Source organism: Hippoglossus hippoglossus, chromosome 22 (genome assembly GCF_009819705.1).
Source record: "Hippoglossus hippoglossus isolate fHipHip1 chromosome 22, fHipHip1.pri, whole genome shotgun sequence".
Lineage (NCBI taxonomy): Eukaryota > Metazoa > Chordata > Actinopteri > Pleuronectiformes > Pleuronectidae > Hippoglossus > Hippoglossus hippoglossus.
Window position 1 is genome coordinate 22,607,414 of NC_047172.1, and position 26,397 is coordinate 22,633,810.

General features: G+C 38.8%; 1 protein-coding gene across 8 annotated transcripts in view; it reads right to left on the minus strand.

Annotated features, from left to right (window-relative positions):
* Nucleotides 1-3,267: 3,267 nt before the first annotated feature.
* Nucleotides 3,268-26,397, minus strand: part of syt14a (synaptotagmin XIVa) — a 40,389-nt gene continuing 17,259 nt past the window's right edge. The window contains exons 3-9 of one of the 8 annotated variants that reach the window (XM_034576591.1): nt 24,334-24,486; nt 20,874-21,101; nt 11,739-12,010; nt 11,202-11,651; nt 10,061-10,250; nt 8,710-8,766; nt 3,268-5,365 (exon numbers count right to left, since the gene is read on the minus strand). In XM_034576591.1, the coding sequence (XP_034432482.1) occupies nt 5,052-5,365; nt 8,710-8,766; nt 10,061-10,250; nt 11,202-11,651; nt 11,739-12,010; nt 20,874-21,101; nt 24,334-24,486 (1,664 nt within the window). In that variant the 3' untranslated portion in view covers nt 3,268-5,051. Of the gene's footprint in view, nt 5,366-8,187; nt 8,371-8,532; nt 8,978-9,751; nt 9,981-10,060; nt 10,251-11,201; nt 11,652-11,738; nt 12,011-20,873; nt 21,102-24,333; nt 24,487-26,397 lie in introns of those variants that run through there. The other 7 variants (XM_034576590.1, XM_034576589.1, XM_034576595.1 and 4 more) reach the window with 7 other exon arrangements.

Genomic DNA, 26,397 nt, shown 5'->3' on the forward strand with positions numbered 1-26,397 from the left:
GCCCACTTACTGATACTGACAAATCACCAATGCTATGTTAATATTCATACCCCTTTGTTCTGGCATGTGCACTGAATATGTAATTCTCATGTTTCCGACAGCACTTGAAGGCATTCCAACACTTCTTTTTCTTTGGGTTGTGTGTTGGATATCTGCTCTGCAGGGATGTGACCGACAAAGAGAGGGGAGGGAGCAAGCCCCTCTCATCTGTTATGCATTTCCCCTTTGATTCAGCAGCAGCCACTGAATCTTATTTTCCAGCATTTCTCCCCCTGAGCACTTTGTTCTGTGTTCAGTGGTGGAATGTGCTGGAGAACACAGTTAATTGTAAAGAAACGAATTCCTCAGATCTTGTTCTCTCTCTCTTTACCTTCCTTCTCAACACTATAAATTAAAGATTTAGCTGATGATTTCAAAGCTCTTATCTGTCTGTATGATAAATGTGGCTTACCCACCTGGAAGAAGGAGCATACTCCCAAATATTCCTTTTGACAACAAATTAAAAAATCCAATTTGGACTCACAAGAAGAGATAGATGTTTCACCTGGACATATTCACTATTTATATCCACATTTGTTATTTCTGTTTCTAAAATGAACTAATTCCATACCCAACCTCTTCGAGCAACACTACTATTATACAGCTTTTAAAATTTGTAACGGCAAAGCGACTAGAGCAGAGACAGTTTGTTTTTTGGGGTGAAATGAGCCAACACTATATAAGTTAAGCTCTCCTCATTAGAGGTGCAAGTAATCAGAACCATGTAATAAACAATACAAAAAAGCACGTCCCTCAAATAAAAACACAGTGTTGTATTTAACCTAATAACTTAAAGGTTTATACAAAATTTGCTATTTATTTTATATTTGCCACATAAGGAGTAAAATACAATAGTTGCTCCACCTGTTGGTTGTTTTGTGGCTATGCAGGGCAAACCACATGTTGGAGACTTAATTAACACCTTTTAAGTTGAGCTGCACATCTTCCACACATTTACAGAAAATCGGAACACTCGCTGTGTGAGAGTCTTCAAAACTGTGTAATAAGAATCCTCCACATACAGAGAACTAATGAGATGTTTGTTCATATGGCACTAATGTGATTCCCTTAGGGCGAAACTGTCTTTATGTAAACACACACACACACACACAAAACAATAATTGCTTTCGTTGTTGCTCTTTTTTAAACAATAATTCTTTATCACATATAAACCGTCTCTATCATAAATCAATTTGTAAGACATTTTACAACTCAAACTCAGCTTGAAGTACAGAAGAAAGTACATCTACAAATACATTAAGACACTGTGACACAGGGTAGCTGAGTGAAAAACAGTAAGGCACCGATGCCGTCTGTGGCATAGGTCATTTCAAAACTAAAAGAAAAAAAACCACAATAAGAACCAGTGTTAAAAACCAGAAAAGTCATAAGAAAATGAAAGAAAAAGAAACCGTACTTCCAAGCATAAATATTCTGGTTTAAAAATCTTATTAGTGAAACACATCTTGCGAAAGACAAGCAAAACATCGGCAGAGGATGTTCTTCAACTAGCAGGTCTCTGTGTCATGTGTATGGAGACAAAGAAAGGCCACAATGTATTACTTTTAAGCACTTGGATAACCAATCAGTTGCAATCAAATTAAATACTGAACATTAAATAATTACATTAAATGTTCTCTAAATTAATAGCATTTGATATAATATTTTACTTTCCGTATCATTTTTTAAATTAATGTGGTCTGAATTTTTTAATACAGTTAGACAACACAATAAAAGTGCACACGTTTTACTTGACTGGCAGAACATAACTTGACAGGACAGAGGTCCCATCTTATATTCTATATTCTAAAAATGTTATTATTTAAATAAAGGTCAATTTAGGTATCCAGATGCTTAAAAAAAATAGAAAATGTTTGGCCTTCTTTTTCTCCCGTATTTGATGGCAATACCTGGTTTTATCATCTAAATAAATAAATTGCATGTTAAGCATGCAATAACACAATGTGTGATGCTCCCGGGGAAGGTTAGAGTGTACATTTTACAAAAAAGATTTTTCAGTTACTAATCTTTTCTAGTATTGTTTATTTTCAGTGAAGAGTCATTTTCATTCATCATCATGGGAGAAACTAAGATGCACAAAAACATGGCTGCCATCAGACATCCATTGATAAATGTTCACCGTTCAAGCACATTTACAGTATATACCCGCACACATTCTCTCGATTTACCTTGATTGCGGAAATAATACAGCTAATACAGTATGGTCATGTAACAGTGGATTGACATGTACGACCGATTTCACTTTAAGTCTTTCACATGGTGTGTTTCACCGTTGTGCTGTAAAGGCTGTGCTTTTGATTCACGCTGTTCCAAAGTATCAAAGCTAAGAAGTCTTGACAGATTGGTTTGACATGAGCTCCCCTGGTCTCCATCACAGCGCTCTGTGGCTTTACAGAGAATGTAAAGAGGACCAGCTGCTATAAGACATAATCGCGTTACTTTAATAACGAGAAGCAATCCACAATTGTATTGCTCACAGAGTTGGTTAATATTTCACTAATAACTGTCTTGACACAATTTCTTCCCCATTATTGTTACAAAAATAGATAAGAAAACATTTACTGTATATAAAATGTATGGCAGACAATCAAGAAGTGGATTGTTTTGTTCTAAATACCAGCAAACAAAGTTATAAATGATCACACCCAGCAAGAAAATGAAACAACTACTGATATCACAGCCCCCTACGCTCCCTTTACTGCACCTTCCCATTCAACACACACACACCCACACACACACACACGTACACTCTTGGTAACCCTGCACAAAGCTAGTTTTCACCACAACTACAGGCACAGTAAGGAGTATATGTATATGTGTTAGCTGTTGACTGTAAATTAAATGAAGTGAGCAAGTGTCCACGGCGAAGAATACAACCCATAACCCACAGTCTGCATTCTGAGGCTCCTATGAAAACAGTCTGAACTCCCTTTAAGGTAAGGTAAGGTTGACTGGTGCTGTACGGTGTGTGTGTGTGTGTGTGGGTGTGTATGTGTGCGCGCCTATGTGTGTATGCTTTCTGCAATCATAGATGCAGGTGTGTGTGCTCTGAGGGTGTGTCCGTGTCCGTTTTTCAACTGGGTCTACTTGAAATAATGTGTGAACTGACTAAAGCATAAGGCAAGGGATTCTGTGAATGTGCAGCCACAGCACTGACATAGCACCAAAGCAGGCAAAAGAGAGTAACAGGTACATTTTCTTCTCACCTGTTAATTTACTCTGTGATGTGTCAATAAGTTATTTTTATCCAAGCGATATCTGTAACATCTGTGTCGTGAGATTCCTTTGAAAATGTCTTTGCCATTCACTGCAGCTGTTGATTGGTCGATGGAAACTCAAGATTATCAAACCACCACAGTAACTACAACACATTTCTACACAGCTCAGTCAGTGCATCCGTAAAAGTATAGTTTTCCAAAAATATCAAACGTTCACTGACTCTCAGGGATCATGTCAACCGTGACACTGTGGCTGTCAGTGATGTCATAAATTTGACTTGCTCGAAAAAGACATCTAAATTTAGACAAGTGGCGTTTTGTTCGAGGCTCAGACAAATGTTGAGATATTTTACCGCGGCAGTGTTGACTGAGACAGAAGAATTCGTTAAAATGGCTTTAATTTAATTTGGACTCAACTCTTCCAAAATCAATTCTCTGTAGGCTGTAAAAATCCTTCAATGTTCCTCCATCCGTAGAGTCCTGCATTTGTTTGACTGAAACAACTGGCAAATTACACTTTGGCAAAGTAAAATGGGTGATTTAACCAAAATATTGGATAAATTAATGAAACTTGTTTTGTGTCGGTGTGTTTCTGTTTCTAGTCCCTAGTAATGACTTGATTCTGATTGATACATAATGAACGGAGTAGTTTACGTATTGATGGTAGCCTAATGTAACCACACATCTGGCTTAAGCAACCGACATCTGGTGAAATTCAGAGCTTAATGGCTCTGGTGCTGCCTGATTTACTTCCTTAACAAGATAGTTGCAACAGTTAGCTAGCAAGATGTGGAAAAATGTATGAAAAATGAAAATTGCTTAAAACCCCATTATATGTTTCAAATCATTTCACTGTGATATGAAAAATACTTGAAATTAAAGTTACAGTGAAATTAAAGAGAGTACTATCTACCAGTATGGGGACATATTTCTGGCCACGCTGCTCTTCTACAGATTAGAGGTCTTGCCTTTTTCCTCTGCGTACCTTGTATGTTTCACAGCAAAATAGACTGTGAAAATGATCTTCCACCACAGTTTTAATGTCTGTCGAATATAATACAAACATTCATATTTGTACCCTTTTCAAAGTAAAATTACTTTTTCTGATTAAAAAATTATCAAAATTCTGTTCAAGTATGTGCTATATCTAGTAGCCTATGTAACAGGAGCTCACTGGGCAAGTAAGAAGGCGATCACAACTCATTTTCATTTAACTGTGACTTAAACATTAAAGTAACTAGGAATTTGCTGATGTGAGCAATGGCCATTTATTTTCTATTGTGGCTTTTCTAAAGGAAAGGTTCAATTAATGACATAAACTTGATCTATAAATGCACAGAACACCAATGATTTTTGCTCTGAGACCTTCAAAACTTGCTCAAGGATCATAATTAAAGCCTCTATGAGAAGATTAAGGATTATCCGACAACCGTTGTTTGAGCCAGAGGTGTGGGTACACTAATTTACCAGACTTTAATTTTCTCATGAATATTATCCAGGACCTGCTTCTAGGAACAGGCTATATCTTAACCAGTTCAAGGACAGAGTGTCCCTTGACATCACATTTCTTTCCATACTACTAATCAATGGATGCCAATGTGAGTTTAGACACAGTGCCATGAAAATTCTTATGCTATGCTGTGATGAAAAACTGAACACATGGTTCTGTCACATTCCTCTTTCCCTGCTGAATCCATGTCTCGCTCCTCTGGGACAACAACTGCTCTGTGCAGTTACCTCTAAGCACTCCCTCATTGTACTCTTCTGTTGCTGTTAGGACTCCAGCAAACTGTGCCAGCGGCAAACCTGCTGTCCTTTGGACTCTTTCATCTGTGTCCAGTGGGTGAGCTCCTCCTCTCCGGAGCTGTTGAGGCCGAGTGAAATCCAACCAATCATCTCTTTGCGCTTCATGCTGCGCTTGTTGTAGACGGAGAGGATGAGTGTGACGTCCGATAGCTGGAAAAGGGCTACCTGGAAGACAAACGTCTCTTTGTAGGTTGGGTTGGGCTGACCCCGACAGATGGATGTCTTACACTTGGACATCTCGTGACCCATGGAGTTCAGTAAGGTCAGCTTAACATATGTATCTAGACGAGAAACAGGTGGAGTGGACAATAAGAGGGGAAATGAAGCAAACCTTTTGATATATATTTCATAAAAACATGGTATGATGGTGTACATTGCTTCAGTGTGTTTCCTAAGTTAAGTATTGGATCATTTGTGCAAAATTCTTATTGTCTTTGAATCAAAGTATCACCACCTGCTGCACCTGTGTTTCCTCTGCAGCAGTGTGACACATTTCCCCCAACAAAGCATTTGCTCTTGTTAATGTCACTGCAACTGATCCTGACCACATAGGATGTGGTTTCTCTCCTGATCAAAAACAAAGCACAGCTGTGCGTGCTCCTGATAACAGAGAGCAAGAACTCAAAGGTTTCAAGGAGTTTTATTTTAGTCTTGTTGCTATGCAACTCCTGTATGTCTAACCTGCAGCAGGAGATAATGTCGAAGATAAAACATCGGCAAGAAAATGTTAGTAATACTGTGCTTAAAGGACGAGGAGCCTTTTCTGGAACAAACTATGTGGCTGTTATTAGTGTCTTTTAAAGCCCAGGGCAGTGTCCCAAGACTGCTCTGTCCAAAACAACAGTCACATATTTTTGATAAGATGCCTACTGCAAGCAAATGTTCAAAAATTCACAAACAGATAGTAACTGATGGATAATTACAGTTGGGAACAAAAATAATTAAATTAAGATCCTTACAATCAAAGAGAGAACATGATCTGTGGACAAGTTTCCTGGAAGCAGTATTTAAATTTAGCCTACAGCTGTTATGGTATGTGACTGTTACTCTGTGTGACATTTCCCATCTTTTATCCCCAGCCGATTCCCTTCTGTTTTATTGCACAACAAAACCCCAAAAAATAATTTTCAATAAATATCGTTCTTTTAACCCCAAAAAGAAGAAAAAAAAAACGCAAGAGGAAAAACATTATCAATTTTCCGTTATCAAGTGATTCAGCATTCAAGGTTGCCTTATTCACTCCTCATTTCAATGCAGAAATCATGACATAAACCGAAGCCACAAATCCGGCTGAAAAGTAAATGAGGCAAGACTGGCAATCACAATAGGCCTTTGAGAGTGTTTCGCCCCTCGTCTACAACCACACTCTGTAATAATACTGTGTATTATGTTCCTGTCTAAGAGAGAGTAGAAGGAATGAATTGCAGGGGCTTTCATGCTGTCGAGTGCCAGCTGCCTTCCAACGCCTAGCTCACCGCCTTGAATCACACATTCAGTTGCTCTCTTTGACATAAAAGCACAGTGAAAAAAATAGCCTTGATTTCTTTTTTGACTGCTGCTGAATGGGCTGTGTGGAGCAGTGGATGTCTTAAGTGGTCAGTAGCGGTGATGCATGGCTCTTGGGTATTGTTGCTGAATGAGAGGGGCTGCGACTGATGATTAACTTGACTCGTCGGCTTGGTACTGTTTTGAAATGATAGAAAAGGAGCTTTGAAATTGCTCTGCGGCTTTCACCGCACTCCTTCCACTTTGTAAGACGCACAAAGTCAATCAAGGCCTGCGTGAGGATTTTGCACAAAGATTTTTTTCAGTGTTACCAGATGTGACTATTTTTTTTCTAAATGTAATTTGAAGACTATACAGTATGTGCGTATGCTATTCAGGAAAGCACAAACAATATCAAAATCAGCTAGTCATTAGTTACAGACGTTCATGAATAAACAAGGAACATGGCAATTAATGGGAGGACAGCACAAGTGTAAGATGAACATTTATGCTACTCTATCCCAGAAGTCCTGTTTCTGTTTCATATGCTGTAAGCAGAGAAAATGAAATGAAAAATTACACCCAAAGCATGCCAAAGTGTAGCCCACTGTTTGGATTAAGCCAGCAGTCAGTGACGCACAACATTTGCTTCTAGCTGGCCATCAGCCACCAAGCGAACCAGATTGAGTTACCACAGCGTGAAAAGTGTTATTTCCGAGTAGAATAAAAGACTTCCAGGCACCACGGGCACAAACACAAGAAAGACATGAGATAGAGTTGAGGGAGGTGACAGTGCTGCATGCATAAGATACGCGTTCAACAACTGCAGGGAACAAAGGTTACAACAAGCAATAATCTTCATGGATGAGTAAGTGTGAAGAAGTTGCTGTAGTGCCAGACCAGAATTAAATTTAGATTTTTCACCAGATTACACATGGATACCACTTTCAGTTTTGCATCTTGAATATAAAGCTAAAGCCAGGAGACCATTAGTTTTGCTTAGCATAAGGAATGCAGCTAGCTTGGCTCTGTCAGTTTATAGGGATTGTTTTATGCGTATAAAAGATTAAAGGCATTTTCTTACCTGAAAGTTCTGACCATGGTCGGAATCAATGTTCATGTAATTGTTAATTGCTTACATTTGATCTGATTAGTTTTTGCTTCACATTGTTATTTAGGGAGTACACTAAAAAATGGTGTATGACATACGTACGTCATGTCATCATCACCTACGTGGGCTGTGTCTATCTATAACTGACTTGGATTGTTTTTCGATAGTCATGCATCTGAGATCGGCATGTTGTCAATTTGGCTATTTAAAGGAAATAGAAGAAAATAGTTTTTCAGTTTGAATGGAGAAATGAATGAACTGGTTCACCTAGTTAATTTCTTTGCCAGTGTAATATCTTAATGGTATTACTACCACCAAAATAAACATTCTCCTCGTTCAAACATTATATCATTGGAGGCAAAGACTACAGGCGATATTATTGTTAAATGCTCAACTTCCTGTGATTGGTCCAAAGGTCCAACCTATCCAAAAAAAAGTTTTTACACAGCAAACAACCAAACCATGGTTCCATCTTATCTGGACCTAATTTTTGACTGAGGCCCCTTTCACACCTGCTATTTTAGTTCGGACGAAACTCAAAAGTCTGTAGGTCCGGACCAAACAGGTAGTAGTGAAAGCACCCTGAGTCTTGTCATCACTGGTACCGAAGGTTTTATGTGAAGCTAAACTAGCTAGCCACTGGCTTTAGCTTCATATAGTGTACAGACACAAGCCAGGTGTCAATCTTCTGATCTGCAAGAAAAAGGACAAGTATGTTCCCAAAAATGCCAGATTGATTTAAGTGAATTCAAAAAAATAAAACACTTTCATCAGTGCGTTTAGCACTTGCAAAATTTTGTGGTTGTAACAATAGTCTGTTCACTCAAAGATCTTACAATATTACAGGTATTTCTCGTGAAAATCTATTTACAGATAAGACCTGAAAGTAAATTAAATAGTTTATCTTAATTACAAATGATGAGAAATCAAGAAATTGTGTGTAGTTGCCTGCATCCATGAAGATAGTATAAAAAGGTCCAAGACTGAACATAAATAGCACCTCACTTTGGGACAGGGATAGGGACTCACCTCTGATAATATAAACCTGTCCACCTATCAAGTGTTTTAGACAACAGAACAGTCCATCTGACAACAAGGGTTGGACAGCAGTAAGAAAAACAGCGGACCAAGATGTCAAAAAAGGTGGCAGGGAGAGAGAATTTCAGGTGCAGACACAACAGAAGATGCAAGGAAAGAGAAACAGGGTCAGAAGGCCAACAACATTGCACAAAGTTCAACAAGAGGCTGTTTTTTGTTTGAACTTGCTGCTTGGATCCCTGGAAACTGACTGAGGAGGCTGGTCGGGAAAGGAGGGAAACCACAAAGCAGGTAGTGAAGCTGGGATAGATAGAACTATCTTCTCTACAGAGACGCTATAAGCTGTGCAGTCTCACTCTGGCTCAGTTTTCTTTGCACAAAAGACCGCACAAAGTAATGCCAGACGCAAAGATATTTCGAGAATAACGTCAATAAGTCAGGAGTATGAGAAAAAAAGTCATATTAAGAGAATACATTTGTAATTTTAGGCTATGTGTCATTTTAAAGGAGGAATCAGAAAATCAGCCTGTTATCTGCACTCTAAGTTACATGTTTAGTATGTTTCATAAATAAGAAAATACTTTATCTTTTGGCACATCAGCACCACATCATCATAAGTCTCAGGACTTTGAAGAGATAAGATAAGATAAGATAATATAAAACTTTATTGATCCACACACCGGGGCAATTCACTAAAAGAAAAGATTGTGCAAGAAATTGTCAATTAAACCACTTGGACTTTGAAGAAATTGCTTCTTTTGTGGAGGAGAAAAATGTTCAATAGTAGTCAACTGCAGGGCTGACATTGGTAACATCTGCATATTATTCAGAGAGGTTTCATAGTTTCTCAAGAAACAATTACATTGGTTCAAGATTTTGGATCGAGGAGTGGAAGTCAAACGATCACATGTTCTCCATGCTACTTATTTCCCCCAAATCTTATGGTTTTCTTTATTCTCATAATATTTTAATTTTTTCTTGTTGAATTACAACTTCATTCTCATAATATTACTTTTTTTTCATTACATTACAATTTTAATTTTTACAATATTAAAACTTTACTCTTCTTCCTCATAATATTATGACTTTCATCTTAAACATGACTTCTTTTAATATCACAACCTTATTCTCAAAATCTAATAGTATATTTAATACATGGATCACTTATTTTCACAATGTGAGTCAAGATTTAAGATGCAATATGGCTGCATAAACACAAATCCCTATGGACCAGCTCAACTTGTCCCTTTCCATTCTAGTATCTGAAACAAAACATTTAATAGTTTTACTGTTAACTGCTCTTTCCACATTCTGCTCAAATAAAACGTTTTGTGGTACTTACTGGGTGGCTTGTTGGCAGCTAGGTTTTTGAAATGGATGCCTTTGATGACCTCCACAGAGAGACGTCCTGTCGTGGCGTTGTACACCAGGCCCACAAGGATCTCTGGTGTGGAAGTCTGACTTACTGACTGGAATGATGAGGCGCTTTCACTGCATGTCATATCTGAGAGGCTGACCTGGGATTCACCAGCCTGAGAGTGACATTCAGAAAATTGTTCACTCGTGATCTACCCTCTACATCTACATATTTAGTGAAATATCAAGATTTCATTGTGTGAAAGTAACGTTTTTATGTTTATTAATATTAATATAAATAGTGTTTGCAAAACCCAGAGTACACATTCTGATGATATATGTAGTTTACAATAATAAGGGAAGATGAATTTTTTTTAGAAACAAAGGGCCCTTGATCTCAGAAGCAGACAAAAGCAGGGTTTCTCATTTCTCAACAACAACCATCATTTTTTACATCTGAAAGATTTCAGCTGTTCAGTATAGCTATAGCTAGCTAGTCAAACTAATGTTAGCCCCATGAGTTGGTTACAACACCAACCAATGTGTGTCTCACTTTACCTTGAGGTTAGGGTTAGCCTTTACACCTTTACCAAATTGCCCTAACCGTTGCAATGGAGGCGTGGTTCGAACTACGGGGGAGCTAAGGGAAATCCGGCTCCCCTGAAATGAGTTCCCCTGAAAGGCTACTTTGAGATATTTAGGGGGAGCTCTGAAATATTGTCAATCTTGTTACAAGTTACAGACTTTGATTTACTGTACAACGAGGTTGCTGAAGTAAATCGCTGATTTCGAACATTTGTCTCCACTAATTAACACAATGTTGTGTCAGTTCCTGCTGTGGCCATCCATGCATGGTGGTGCTGGCCTCAAATATCATATGTTTTATAGTTTTCATCACCTCTTGAACTTCACTGAGTTAGCACGGCCCATTATCTATTAATCATATTCATGACACCAAGCAAAAGTAACTGATCCATCAAACAGGATCTTAATATTCTCTCAAGCTGCATAATAAAACCTTGCTCTGAAAATGTTAATCAACCATACCAAAGATCAATCGGTGTAGAGGAGCAATTAGAGTGTTAAACGAAAGCTGGAAAGCCAACATCTGCTCTGATCGTACTCACCAGGAGAGCACAGCATGGGTCTAGTATGACTGGCACAGACACTTTGCCCTGAAGGTTGAGCTTGGTGAGGTAGAACACCTTCTCCCCGAGCACCTTCTCCTTCTTCATCCGCCGCATACTGTAAAGGCGGAAGCGGAGGGCATAATTGCTGATCATCTCTGACTCCACGTGGCTGAAGCGGAAGGTCTCTGTGAAGATGGGGCACGGGCCTCTCTGGATCCCCGTCTTTGCCCTCTGCTTCTTGGTGGGTAGCAGCACCAGGTGGACCTGCCAGGAAAAGTTGCCGGTGCGTTTATGGGCGGGAAGGTCCGTTACTGCCATGATGGTCAACGCCAGCTGCTGCTCCTCTGAGTCATAGTCAAACACTACATCCAGAGTGCCGTATTTTGCAATGGGATCTGGTTCGTAACCTTTAGGGAGCCGTGCTGCTGATCCTCGGGCTGACATATCCTAAAGAGTGATATGTTCAATGTAAACATCTCACCCAAAAAACACATTTTCACAGTCATATATTATTATAATATCCCTGGTATTTACCTCTGGGCTGAGGACGGCGGTACTGTCACTGGGTACATCCTCCTCATAACCCTTGTTGAGGTAACTCTCAGTCTCTTGGTCGTCACTGTCCACACTAGGACATTTTCCAAAGGACAGGTGGGGACTGCCGCTGGTTTGGGACAGATCACACTTGGCGTCACCCAGGTCAGACATTGTGCAGGACATCCGTGGAGAGCCATTCTCATCCTGATAGGGCGGTGGCTGAAGCTCATCCAGTGGCGGTGTGCGTCTCATACGCTGAATGCAGTTGACTGGGCATAAGGAAATTAATAAAATACAAATTATTTAGTATATTAATGTGTGACTTTTTAATAAATGATGTAGAGCTACATGTGGGCAGATAAAGTTAAGGATGTGTCAAGCAAACAATTGTCGTAACAAGGATCATACATTTGCTGCATCAATCATGTCTCAGTCTAATCATAAACAAAACAAAAGGTGAGTGGCGGCTGGGTAATACAGGGTGCTGGGGCTCCGCCCCATCCAACATCCTGAGACAAAAAGAGCCTATACAAAAATGTTAAACATATTTAATTAGATTATAATAGTTTACTCGTACAATGCTCCTGGTAGACCGTAAGCACCTTTGAGCATTTAATATAAGTTTTTTTATTGTACTTGGTAAATTGTTTCGTAAATACATATACTTCTGGGTGTAAAGGCGACGGCCAAATGGAAGTGAATGAGGGTCCTGAAGGTTTTGGCAACCACAGGTCCTGCGGCTGATCTTTAAGGGGTTGTTGAAGATTTTTCATGGGACACAGCTCCCTGCGCCCAGGATGTTTCCACTTTTATTTACGGCCAATAGGTATTCAATTATGTTATGTTTTTATCACATGTGATTGGTCGATCCTCGACACCAACTCAGGTACATCTGCTGTCACTGAGTTACCTCCGCTGCGAGCTGACCCGCAAAGATATTGTGACTTTAAGTAGAACTGTGGCAAATCCGGGGATTTCTTTACAAAAACACCCCAATAAGAAAAAAAGAGGATAAAGGAGCTGTTGCTGTTTCAAAGTGTCGGAACAGACGTACTGTGGATAACGACTTGGGTGCGAGACCAAAAACATCTCTTTGAAAAATACAAACGGCATGAAAGTTGCCACAGTCACTTAAACATAATGAGGCTACATTTTTGCGGCAGGCCTACAGGTTTGGCATATTGCTTGTTGTGTTGCTTTTGTTGAGTCTGGCTTCAGTTTGCTTCAGCTTTCTCTGTAACAGCCACAAGTCAGTTGAACAGCCTGATGATGATGTGAGGGGCTGTAGCTCCATCAACATGATTAAAAACAACCTAAAAACCTGTTAAAATCTACTTGGCCCTCACTCACTATGGTCATGACTCACCTTTATTCGACAAACATACTTTAGTGACGTGCTAGTGTGTAGTTTTGTATTGTATGTTTCATCTTTTCCTTTCTGTAATGTTATTGGGCTGCCAAGGGATTACAGATCCAAATTAGCTGCTGAGGAGCATCAAATGGTGACACCGTCTCCTTTAAATATTACATAATTAAAAAAGGACAGAAATAAATTGAATGAAAGATTTTTTAACTAAGCAAACTGCCTTCCTTCGGGATATGATTCTTAATAATCCTAAAAAAGGCGATTTTTCCGAAACATTGATAATAAATGCATCAGAGTTGTGAGTGCACAACTTCTCCCTTGTTTTAGCAGGATATCATACCAGCGTTAACATATAGTGCAAAGCATATATTCCCTGTGTAAAGTCACGTTGACACCTAAGGAGCAGTTCTTATTGTAGGAAAGACAATGCAGTCTTATTTTTGCATATATTTTATACACAAAAGTGAAGATAAAAAGGTAAAAGAAAAATAATCATTTGTAGATCTTTTAAATTACCTTAAATTTGAAACTATATTTGATATTTTTTTTATTCTGGATAAAAAATAATGTGTGGAAGCAGCTCTAACATTATCTGTTCAGAATCTTAGCTAAAACTTTAGGTCCATTATTAATGTTGTGATTTTATTTGACAATCGGGAGATATTCTAACATCTAACAGCGCATGATGAAGAAGTATTTTTACAAAATTAACATTAGATTACAACAAAGCATCATGTGATGTTACTATATGTTTTATTTGATAAAGCTCTTAAAGTATGTGTCAATAATGATTTAATTAATAGTTATTTTCAGGTAAAAGATATATTGTTCATGTAATTCTTTTGAATTGAGTTATAATATAATCTATCATATTCATCACAGAATGTATTTTCACTGACAAATGGAACAGGGTCTTTCACACAGACCTCATGAGCATGATGTGGTCTGTGAGAGGAATCCTCTGAATGCACAACCTACATAAAACATCAGCTGCGTTAAAGGATTGAACTGAATACTTCTTAATCTGTCACAGATTTAATGCCTCTAACCGTTTTAAAAGGCCTCAAATGCCCACAAGGCACATGCAGAATGAGGCTACACTGAGCATCTCTGTGGCGCTGATAAAGAACCATGAATAGTGTTGCCAGTTGCATTCTCCAATCTGCTTCCCTTGTCCAATTTGGATTCTCAAAAATTTAGCAGCCGATGCTAATACTCCCATAGGGACACTGGCAAAGAGTGCTTTATACCCGGATTCTTGCAAAAGAAAGAAAGAAAACAAAAGATGAAGAGGAAAATAACTTGGAAAAAATCCCCTTCTTATGCTGTCTCCTAACTTTTGGAAAAAGCCAACACTATGATGACGTAATCCGCTGCGACTCATTGTTCCAGCTTTCTCCCAAGTTCTTGAAACTTTCGCTCTTAATAATGTCAGTGAGACACCACCTCAAAGTGGCACATATCAGTGGAAGGATGGAGGCAAAGGAGTCTTAACTAAGTGTCATGGAGGGCTTGATAAAAGGAGCAAATCCATTTTGAGCAGCTTTTTCCCCGCTGAGCCGGGGGCGGTTGATTTGATGGAAGCTGCTGTGCAAAAGCACTACTCTTTTCTCCAGCCCGCTAATTGGGATGGTTACCATTTCTCCGCTCGTCTAACCCACCCTTCCCTCACGCAGTTTCATCGCCTCTGTACTGGCAGTCGCCGTGTTTTGCCTTCTTGTACCTCTTTAAGTGGGGTACCAGTTTGATATTTGTGAATCTTGACTGTGAGACTCGGGTATGGAAATCTGAGGTGACAAATTAGCGGAGCGACACTTTATTGTTGTGCCCACGGTTTTAAGGAGGGGGAAACACATGGCCCCTTGCTCAGTTGGCCTCTCGAGAGATTTATTGTAAGATTTCACAAAACACCAATTCAACACAGTTCTATCAATCAGTTATGATCAATAATGCAAACAGTGAAAGCTCCATCCCCTGTCTGCAAATAGCCTAACCCACTGTCTAATGAATGTATGTAAAATTATCCTGATTCAGACAAATATGTTCAAGGGTTGATCAAACAAGTGAGTAGGGGGGCTTTTCCAAGCAAACATCGCTGTCACATGATTGTTTACGATTAAATTGTGCCACTCCTCACAGTGCTGAAACACTACTGAAAAACTATAAAACCATAAATTTAATACAAGTTTTAATTTTCTTATAGACAATTACATGGTTATGCAGTATAAACATGATTTTTTTTTAGGAAATTGCATTTTCTTTAAGATAAGAGGTTTAATGCCATGTTCTTATTGGCCTAGCTTAGCATTAAGAATGTTTTTCAAAGCTCATTAATTGACACCAACAGGAAAAAATAGTTGTAGCCCTTCCGTGTAGCATTTCAGGCTAAGATTACATTGGTGAGCACCAATGTAATTTTGGTGTAGGTCTTTGAACATTTGTTTATTTAATGGTGCACGTTGAAACCGTGCGTGTGATAATAAGACTTCTCAAGGGCCGGCAGTTGTTTGCAGAGAAATTGTTCGCCAACAGCATCTGAGTCCACCATATGTGTTTTTTACATCTTAGTAGTTAATCAAACAGGACTGGACTTGTCACTCAAAAAAGTATTTTTTTGCAGCTTTTCAGACCTTTGAAATAAATGCATAATGACTCTTGGAATGCATTAACATGTTGCATTCTAAAAATTCGGAATGAGTGATTCTTCTCTCTGTAGCCTCATTATTTGGCAAGTTGTTGTGAATTGCATGTTTCTAAGGGTTTCTATAAAAGCCTAAAAGCCTGTCGTGTCCTCCCCAATGTACGAAAAACAACATTTGAACTTCTACCAAGTACACTCACTTGGGTGGAGGCAGCATTCATTGTATTAAGCGTTGTGTCATAAGACAAAAGAAACAAAAGATACTCTGTGGGCGTATGTATGTTTATGTACACGAACACCTCCTGGTAAAAAAGAGGCACTAGAGACAGACATCAGGCGGAATTATAAAATGTGAGGCATTGTATTAGTCACAAACTTACACAACAGTGTTGTTGCCAGCATGTTATGTGTTATACTGATGTCCATTATTACCAGTTTGTCCAGGGCGAGTACAAACTGTTGAGAACTTGGCTCACAGCCAACCTCTCTATCCTTGTTGCCTTGTGGTCTTTTCTTCACTTAATCTAATATTGTTGATCCTGGGTAACAAGTATCATGGTAGAGTTCAACTGTCTTTCTGAACTCTGGGGCTCGAGGCAGGTTGTTAACTAGTGTGTGTTATGAGCCTGATAAACAGAACCATAAATAAAGCACTGAGATGAGATAAAAAAATATTCCATAGTGATTAATTATGTTGCTAATATGTTTCCAATTAGTATGGCAATGATTCATCTCCATACACAAGAGGATGCATTACCTGCACACACACACACACACACACACACACACACACACACACACACACACACACACACACACACACACACACACACTCATGAGGACATTTAATTGACTTAGATTCATTTCATGGATGTTATTATCAGGTATTTATCAGAAGGACTTTGGTAATGATGACAAGTCATTATAATGAACTTTAAATTCCACATAATGATAAGCGTTTCCTTCTCTTCATTTTGTTTAATGTCAATAATTACATTTACATTGAAATAGTCATCATGCTCAGAGATAGGAAGCTGGTTCAGACAAACTGCAGACCATTCTTCCTCCCTTATTACCTATTTTAGGAAGCTTCCTACTTTGAGAGAGGAGCCACCGGGGCAGCACTGTCCCTGATTCTGCAGCCTCTGCACAAGCCCCCTCATGTATAATACATATGTCCTGAACAAAAGCAGCCGTGTGAGTTAAGAGGAAATATTACAGTCTCCTTAGAACTTTTACGAAGGCTCGTTTGAAATTAATGAAATAAAGTCTAGCTGGAGATTAAATGAAAATGGCCTTCAGCTACATCATGGAATCTAAATACTAAATCTCCACAATTATCATTTTTAGTTTTGGGGAGAAATCGTGACCAGATGTCAGTTCAGGTACGAGGCTGCTGCTTGATCATTACTGATCCATGGTGGCTTGCTGTTATGAGATAGTGGAGGAGAGAGCCACAGCTACCATAGCCTGACCACAGGGAGGAAAATAACGAACCTCTCTTTTAACCATAGGGCAACAATGGATGGACATGGCTTTCCCTTCACTAAATGAAGGTTATAGTTTAGGGTGATGTGCATTAAAAGGAACTTGATTAGAATAATCTGTTCAACCAATACAAAAACGAGGTTTTGAGAATCTACAAATATTCCCTGGATGTTTTCTTGATGCGATCTTTTTATTTTAAGGGAAAAGATAATCTGCTTCGAAATCTTTAATCTTCGATATAATCCTTCAGACCTTTAAGGGTATTTCATTGACATAAAAACAAATACTAACTCTTCATAGCTACAATGTTGTCGTATAAATAAACCACATCAATTTGAAATGATTGCTGCCAGGCACAATGAGTCAAATCCCTGCCTCTCTCTTCCTCACAAGGAAGAGAGACCAAAAACAAGTCAGCTATGGCTTTGTCCAAAAGAACAGATGCAGTGTAAACTGCTTCTTTAAAACTGATTCATATATAGGCTAATAACCTCTTGTATTTTTTAAAGGTTTAAGCAGTTTGTGCTTGATAGAATTAAGAATTATAAATATATTATTATAATTAATATAATTATAATCAAGAATTAAATTTAAAAATAATCTCCTTCCACATAATATATCCGTCCAGACGAGAACGTAAAAAGACTAAAAATGCTCAAACAAACATGCCGGGCCATTAGGTGGCAACAACGTCTACATTAATGATCCTTTAAAAATGATAGTACAGACGTATATAAAAAGTCCATGTATTATTGGGAGAGGCAGACGACCTGTGAATGCAATGCGGTGATGCTAAATTTAGAAAGACCTAGCCGTGCAAACCAAACGTTGGAACACTGGCATATTGTTACCATTGTTATTGTTTCTGGCGCATGCTCATTACACAAAGCAACAGTGGGCATGTGCCAAGTAAACTCTGATGTCATCATTTCCCAAATGCTCTGTTTTACGGTACATACAGTTTGTTCATTTAGCAAAACTATCCACAGTAGTATGTAAAGGGCATGAAAGTCAGAGGCAAGCGTCATGATCAGCTAGAGCCAGGGGAGAAATGAATTTGATTATGATTAATTCGCAGCGACCTGTGGAACCTTCACAAGCGTGTAGGTGTTTTTGAAAGAAAGACCTTCTACATATCACTGTATTTCCACATGATATATGTAATAATATCTGGCAACATGCACAGACCTAAATCCACAATAATCAGATTTTGTTCTGACAAATTGTCCCGCTAGTGGACAACGAATAATTAATAATCTAAATGACTTGTTCTCGCCACTGCCACAGAACCACTTGACTGACAAGAATCATTGATTAACTCTTATCCTTCAAGCTAATGCAGCGATAAGATTTAATGAGGCTGTTGTGGAACAATTCCTTGAAGAGAGAATCTGTAACCCCCCCCAAGAAAAATAAATTCAATTTCTGTGTGTGCATTTCAAAATGCAGTGAAAGTCTTAAATAAATAATATAAACAGCCCAAACTTCCTATCTGTTACCCTGTATGTGAACTCTGGCTGAGGACGACAGAGACCATCTAGTGGTTATGAGGAGACACAACTTCTGCAGCACTTGCATAATGACAACCTTTCAACCAGCGCGCTGCTTTCTTTGCTAATGTAGTCAGAAGCGTGTCATGCACTATTTATCCCTCAGCAACGAGTTCAAACATTGCTTTAAATAGATGGTGCAATACACTGAGTCTTTGAACCCCTGTCTTATATAACACAGAGCTGGTTCAGACATGATTCACTAGTTAAAGACCCTGGCAAAGATGAGATTTTTTTTGTCTTTGAAAAACACAGTCAGACATAAACACGAGTGATTCCTGTCTGAGGACGGAGAACAAACTCAACGTATCATGTGTCCAAAGAAAACGACAGTGATCTCCTAAAGCTTTGCACGATCTGTCCAGCGCTTTTATTTTAACTGGTTGGATGTCACTTATATAAATGAGTGATTGAAATCAATGGCTCTTGGACGCAGTTTCATTTGCTCTCATTTCATTTAGTTTGTTTTGATCCAGAGCTCCTGATTTGGACATTTTACTCTTTGTAAACATTTTATTTATTTATCATTTATTTGATTATTTTTCCCCTTTGAAGGAATATTTTAATAGTTTGAAATGTCTGTTTTTCACGTTCTTGTTAAGAGTTAGATGAGAAGATTGCTACTGTTCTCTATGTGATATAAACCTAGCTTAGATTAGCTTAGCATTAACACTGGAAAGGGAGGAAAACCAGCTAAATGGACTCTTTCTGGCATCCAAAAATTACAGCAAACCCGCTCCCTAAAAGCTCATTACTTAATTTATTATATGATTTAGTTTATTCATAGACTCTGAACGACAGCTACCCAAAGGTGAAGCCAAAGTGTCTTAATTACCCCCTGGTGGCTGGCTGTAGTATATCATAGGCCTATAATACAGTTTTCTCAAATATTGTTTCTCTCATTTTAGGAAGTTGTTATTGCACTGTTTTAGTTTTTGTTCTAGTTTTAATTGGTTACTTGATGCTATAAAAACAGAATGAACTTTCATGATTGGCAGCAGAGATTGACTTGCAATTGGTCAAACGTGTGGCAGGACCTTCCTAATCACTATGGCACAGATTGTGGCCCCAAATCCCATCATTGGCACAAGTTGGCAGATATTGCTTCTGGTATATTTTCACTTAGTTTCTGGTTAGTGGGAGAAAGTGGAGATGCCTCTTTCGATTTGTTACCTTTTGGCTAGCTGGTTAAGCTAAGCTAAGCTAACCAGCAGTTATGAAAGACGTATTGAGCTCCTTAACTAACTCTGGGCAAAAAAGTAAATTATTGTATTTCAAGTGTCGAACCATTTCTTCAAATACATAAAAAATACTTTCCTCAGTTTAGTCTCTCACTGAGTTTAGACCTATACTGCCAGAATGGGTCCATTATAACAAATAAGCTAATATATCATGTCATGTCAAATTAATAACAGGCCTTCAATGATTGATTCACATTTGAGGTTTAGGTGGAGGGTGTATAGTACTTTTTATGAAGTCAAATGAATAAAAAAGCCACTTTTGCAGTCAAGTATTCGAACAGATGAATAAGAGAACAAACTGACTAATCCAAATAGGTCAGTGCCAGTGTTATTCAGTCTATGATGAAAATGAAAAAAAGATTTCCAACCACCACGGTAAATGCCTTGAGATGACAAGTCTGGCAGATGGGAGAGAGAGATGAGAAAGAGAGATAAAAAAAAAGAAAAAAGAAAAGTGTGAGGCTGCGGCTGTGCAGATTATGCAGACAGTTGACTGTTTCACAACCCTCCCACGGAGAGTGTGCTGAACAGGAGCTTCGCTTTGATCACCTCTCTGGATTAACTGACAGTGTGTGTCGGTGTGTGTGTTGTGTGTGCGGTGCTTGGGTTTGTTGGTAGTGGAGGCGCAGTAGAGTCTGACTCAAGCTTACTGCAGTGATAAGAGGGAAATATCTGCACTAATCTCACTGCTTTTTCAATGTACAGCTGAGGCGTCTTTTGTGGATGTTCTTGGAAAAATAAACAAAACAGTCAATGTGACAGAAAGGAGCAATAACCTAAAAACATTTACAGTATGAATACTGTAAGGAAGGCATATGAGTTTAATTTCATAGATATAGGACCTACCGTCGTCGACCGAAGCTTCGCTGCTGTAGCCGTCATAATCGGCACTCAGGGGGCTGTACTTATGCCGGCTCTCCCAGCTGAAGCCTCCTCCATGCTTAACATTAGCGGCTGCCTTGGCTCCTCCCCGGAGGCCCTGGGAGCGGCTGACCGCTTCCTGATACTGACCCATCAGCTCATCCTCGCTGTCTGATGATGAGCCCTGCAGGTTGGCATCACGGTAGGCCTTGTCTGTTTGGGATACAGAACGACAGCCTGGTTACTGTGGGACACGCTTTGATTAAAATTTCTTTCAAGCGGAGAGTTAGTTGTTGATTAAAATCAAGTAGACCGGAAGCTTTGACTGACACAAACTGTGCATTGATAGAATCACAATCTTGGGGTGTTACACAGAGATCTATAAATGCACATTTTGAGGATATTGAATCAGTTGTAACAAGATAATCAACACGGTGGTGGACAAAACTTCGAAATCTATTTGGAAACTAGAAATGCTGCCCGGGGGTTGTATGTCTCCACCAAACAGGGTTGTTTTCGTCTAAATGCATTCTTTTTCCAGACTCGTATGAGGCCACCTTTACTTTAGCCTTCGACCTTTGACCCATGAAATCTAATCAATTTCTCTTTAAAGGTTCAGTGTGGAGAATTTAGTGACATCTAGTGGTGAAGTTGCATTTTGCAGCTGAATACCCCGCATCCTACCCCCTCCCTTCCAATATGAAAGAGAGCCTGTGGTAGCCTTCAGTTGTCATAAAAATTAAAAAAGTTGTTTAGTTTGTCCAGTCTGGGCTACTGTAAAAAACATGGCTGCCTTCGTAGAGAGGAACCACTCCCGATGTAAATATAAAGTATTTAAATATAAAGGGATCATTCTAAGTTAAAGAAAACAACAATTCCTACAATTTAGATGAAACAAACTAGTGAAAACATCAATAGGATTATTTTATATTCAATTTCTGCAAATAGATCTCTTTCAGCTAAATCTTACTCACAGAACCTTTAACTGCAAGTGACAACTGGTCAAAATTTGAAGAAATTCCCTGAAGACAGACTTGAGATATCATGTTCATTAAGCCAAAGACATGTTTCATGTGGTCACAATGACCTTGACCTTGGACCATCAACCACCCAAACTGTAATCCCTTCGTCTTTGACTCAAACTGAACTTTGGTAACAAATTCGAAAAAAAATCGTTCAAGGCATGAGGGAAACCATGCGTGGAGGTATAAAAATCAGACTTGCTGCTCTACACATGCATCCAAGCTTCTTTCTGGATTTTAATTTAATTTCTCCTGCATGACACTGTTTAAATGAACATTTCAGTGATTTATATTAATTTATGGATCTGGGTAATGTCACACAGCGATGTAACATATTCTCAAATGTATCTGATGTTTTGAACACTTATCAAGAATTCAAGGAGGCATAACAAATATGAGTCATGTATGTAATTTTTCAATATTTACAGCACATTTTAACAATACCACGATAATACTGATATCCATGATAATTTTCTTCACTATAATCGGGATACAACATTTTCAGACCATTTCATCTCCATCCCTGAGAGCTTTACCTTTTACAATTTTAATATTTAAACTGTTTTAAGAAAATAAAATGGAATTTAAGAACTTCTCTGTCATCTCCTACAGACATCTCATCTACATTTTTTTTGCAAACCAAACCAAACCATGCCATTGTTTACTAGTGATATGTCAAGGAGGGCATACTATTTTCCAGCACTGAGTAATTAAAAGCCAGCAGATAGAAAACACTGTATTGGATGATATTACAATAAATGTGTACCTGCTCACAACTCAACTCAACTCAAATAGTCATGAAACAAAAACAAAAAGTATGAGGGCATTCAAATAAAGACTAACTCCGATTCACAGGGCAGACGTAGCTGGATCAGGTTAGTTAAGTTCAGGTGAAGCATTTTACACATTTTACAGCAGCCAGACACAATGTACCTGTCCTGAGGGTTTCAACATGAATGTTGCCATGATGCTGTGTCCACGATCAGAGACATCATTATGCAACATAATGCCTTGATATGCAAGAAATAAACATTTTAAAGACAAATCTAATATACTGACAAGAGTATTAACAAAAAAAGATATCTTTGTGGCCATGGCTATTTTGAGGCAATGAATTTACATAAAAAGATGGTCTTAATTAAGACTGCATTACAGAAACTGAAATTTAAAAAAGGAAATCGAGTAAAATCACAAAGATAAAAAAAAAAATAGGAGCCGTTCAGTCAGTTTATTCTTGAGGATCAACCACGGAAGCTGTAGTTGTAACTCCCTGTTTCTTCCAGCAGGGATCAGTATCGCCTTACTAAGACTCCCTTACAGATTGAACAGACAGTACCTAACTGTACTTGTAAAGTGTGCTAATAAGCATAAAGCTAAGAATGAAAAAACTTCAAAATATTTGAACGTTTTTATTAAAAAAAAATAACTCCAGAAAAAGATAAATTAATAGACACTGAGAAGAATCAGCTCGCCACTTCACACTGCCTCCCTTTGTTTTAACACAAGGTTTACCAGTTGTACTCAGGGTAGAGCCGGCTCCCTGTGGGGCCCGGGCTCCCTGGGGCCACCAACCTTTTAAACTTCTAAGGCCTCTGGGGCAGATGACAGGTAAACATCCCAACATCTGTCAGTGACAATCACCCCCTCACAGGTTGAGAAAGGCCAGGGCCAGTGACATGGGTCTATAATTTTCACAAGTAACATGAGTCCAGCTGATGTAGAACTTGCTGGAACCTGTTTGTGTTTTTTGTATTTGCTTTTAATTAAATTATCAAAATTCTGTCTACTCCACACAAGTTATGTGAAAAAGGAACATAGGTATCTGCCAGGTCCACGCTGAAATATTTGCAAATTATATCTCTTTTCCCTTTCGGAATTAAATGTATGTGTTTATGCTTCTTTAGGTTTTGTGAAAGAATTCAGAAGCTGCTAATGCTCAACAGGCCAAATTCGAAGGAAAACCTGGAAGCCACATCAGTGCCGGGTACAAAAATAGTATTTTAACATTTAAGAAACATTGTCAGAGTCAGACTATACCTTTCTTTAGAGGATGCTCAGAAATTGACCCATGCTTTTTAATTGTCATGCCTAGGTAACTGTAAAACACTCTGTACTGGCTTTTATGCTATGAAAAGTGCTATATGAATAAATTATCTCTCCAAACAGCGTAGGCTGAAGTATCCAGTGTTGCAGCAGATTAACTGTGTGTTGTATACTGGACACTGTGGCTCTCATAGAAAACAGCCTAAACCTGAATATTAAAGTACTATTTTGCACAGAGCATTGTGTTTATCTCAAAAGAGCAAAACACATGATTCCATTATAAATGTGGTGGAATATCTGAGCAGAACTTTCCATAAGAGAAATCTGAGCATAGGGACAGGACACAGAACCATACATGATGTGTGTATGAGCAGCTTTACCTTGCAGCTCTGTGGTTTTCCTGAACTCATCAAGGCACTGCAGGCTCCCTGGATTCTCTAGTTCCAACTTGTTGTTGAGGTACCAGAAGAGGAAGGTCATGAGGATGATGAAGAGTCCAATAGCTGTCAGAAACCCCAGCACCTCTGGAGAGACTGAAAAACAACAACAAAAATTCACATCAAAACACAAATCATCTTTGGCATAAAATATGTCAGTAAAGAACTTAGATCATGGATGAGATGATGACGGTGTTACTATTGTCACACTAAGGATGTTTCTACATGTAGGTCAACATTTTGGAAAATAAACTTATTTAATCTTTTGATAAAATGTAGATAATTGTTGCATTAAAAAAAAAAAGTGTCATGCCAGTAGAAGATAGTAGAACCTTTCAGTTTGTGAATCAGTGAATATTAATATTAACAGCTAATTGCTTGGACTTTGATCAAGGGAAGTATGAAGTTTTTTTTTAATTATATAATTAATGCAACACCAAAAAAAAGAATGGCCTACTTTCTAAAGTCTGGAAGACATGGAAAACAAGTGCATGAGGAAGAGAGAGGAGAGAGAGACCGAGGTTGTAACACTGCAGAGACACAACCTGTTGGTTGCCATAGCAACAAGTTCAGGGGCAGCGTCACTCCAGACTCCAGATACACAGGCGAGTCAAATCTCATTAAAGGCAACACTAGCTGCTGCACATCAGCAGACACGGGTTGATTTGGAATTCGACGACATTAGATACCAACAGGGTTAGTTAAAGCAGGGTGACCTCTGCTGATGACAACCATCGGAGTGAGGTTGTGACAGATGCCTTCCACCTCACGTATGACCTTCCAACGCCCTCATGGTGGCGCTACGTCGTCATCAGGCGCAGCCACAGGGGAGACATCTCATCTGAGATGCTGTGTTTTCCAGTTGTTCTTTCCTCTGGCAGTGGATCAATCTCGTCTTATCAAAGTGAATAAATGTGCTAAAAACACACATTTGTCCTCAACTGCTGCCAAATGTTCCGTCTAACCCTTTCAAACTGAAAACTAAAGCATTTCCTTTCAACAAACACTCAGCAGCAATCAGTCTTCGGGGGTGACCTCCTGCAGTGTGTTCAGCGTGTTGACATTTTTCACGGAAACGAAAGCAATTATGTTTTAATCAGAGGCACAAAATTAAAGAACTCACTCCACCGTGCCGTGCTAACAGTGTGTCTCCTGAGTACGAGTTACAAATTAACAAGCGAAAACACTACGTTACTAAAATGTCACTTTCGGGGAAATTTCTGCTTCTTTTGCACAACATAATGAGAACTGGCCGAGGATGACAGATGCAACATTATATTAGCCTCATGAGACAATACACATGAGGCTAATATGTGTGAAAGGAGCGTAGCATCATTGCTAACAGCCACCATGTAATGACAGCATATGTGTCATATGGTGCCAGAGAAGTTTATTGCTAAACAAGTAGGGACATTTGAGAAATGATTAGCTTACTAGAGAAGACATCCTTTGTAATTTAACTAACTTACTGCACCTGTAAACCCGAAATAGACAAATACTGTTTGCATGATGGACAAGAGGTTTTAAAAATGGATTAATAGAGAAAACACAAAGGTGTGTGCACCACTCGGTTTTCTTACCACTATCTACAGAAGTTGGACTGTTATGTGCAGTGAGAAGGAAAAGACTGAGCTCTGAAAAGGATGTACAATACAGTCAAACTGCTGCCGACTCAGATTCTCACTGCTAGAAACTTCCAAACAATCCTTTGCATGTGACGGTTGCGTAGGAGAAAAACAAGTGGACCAAACGTTATGGAACAAAACTCCCACACACTGTCTTGATTTGCTTGATTTGTTTGCGATGTTTCGTGCCAGACCCTCGAGAGTTGTACTTGTCAGACGAGTGCACACCTCTGCCGTCGTCCAACAGTCTCCTCAAATTTAATCAAACTGCACCAAATTTCACACCCTCATTAAAATCACTCCTCTAAATAAACCAGAGTGCTTTCAACAAGATCTCAGGATTAATCCTCACACTGATCTCGCGACGTAAAGAAAAGTGATC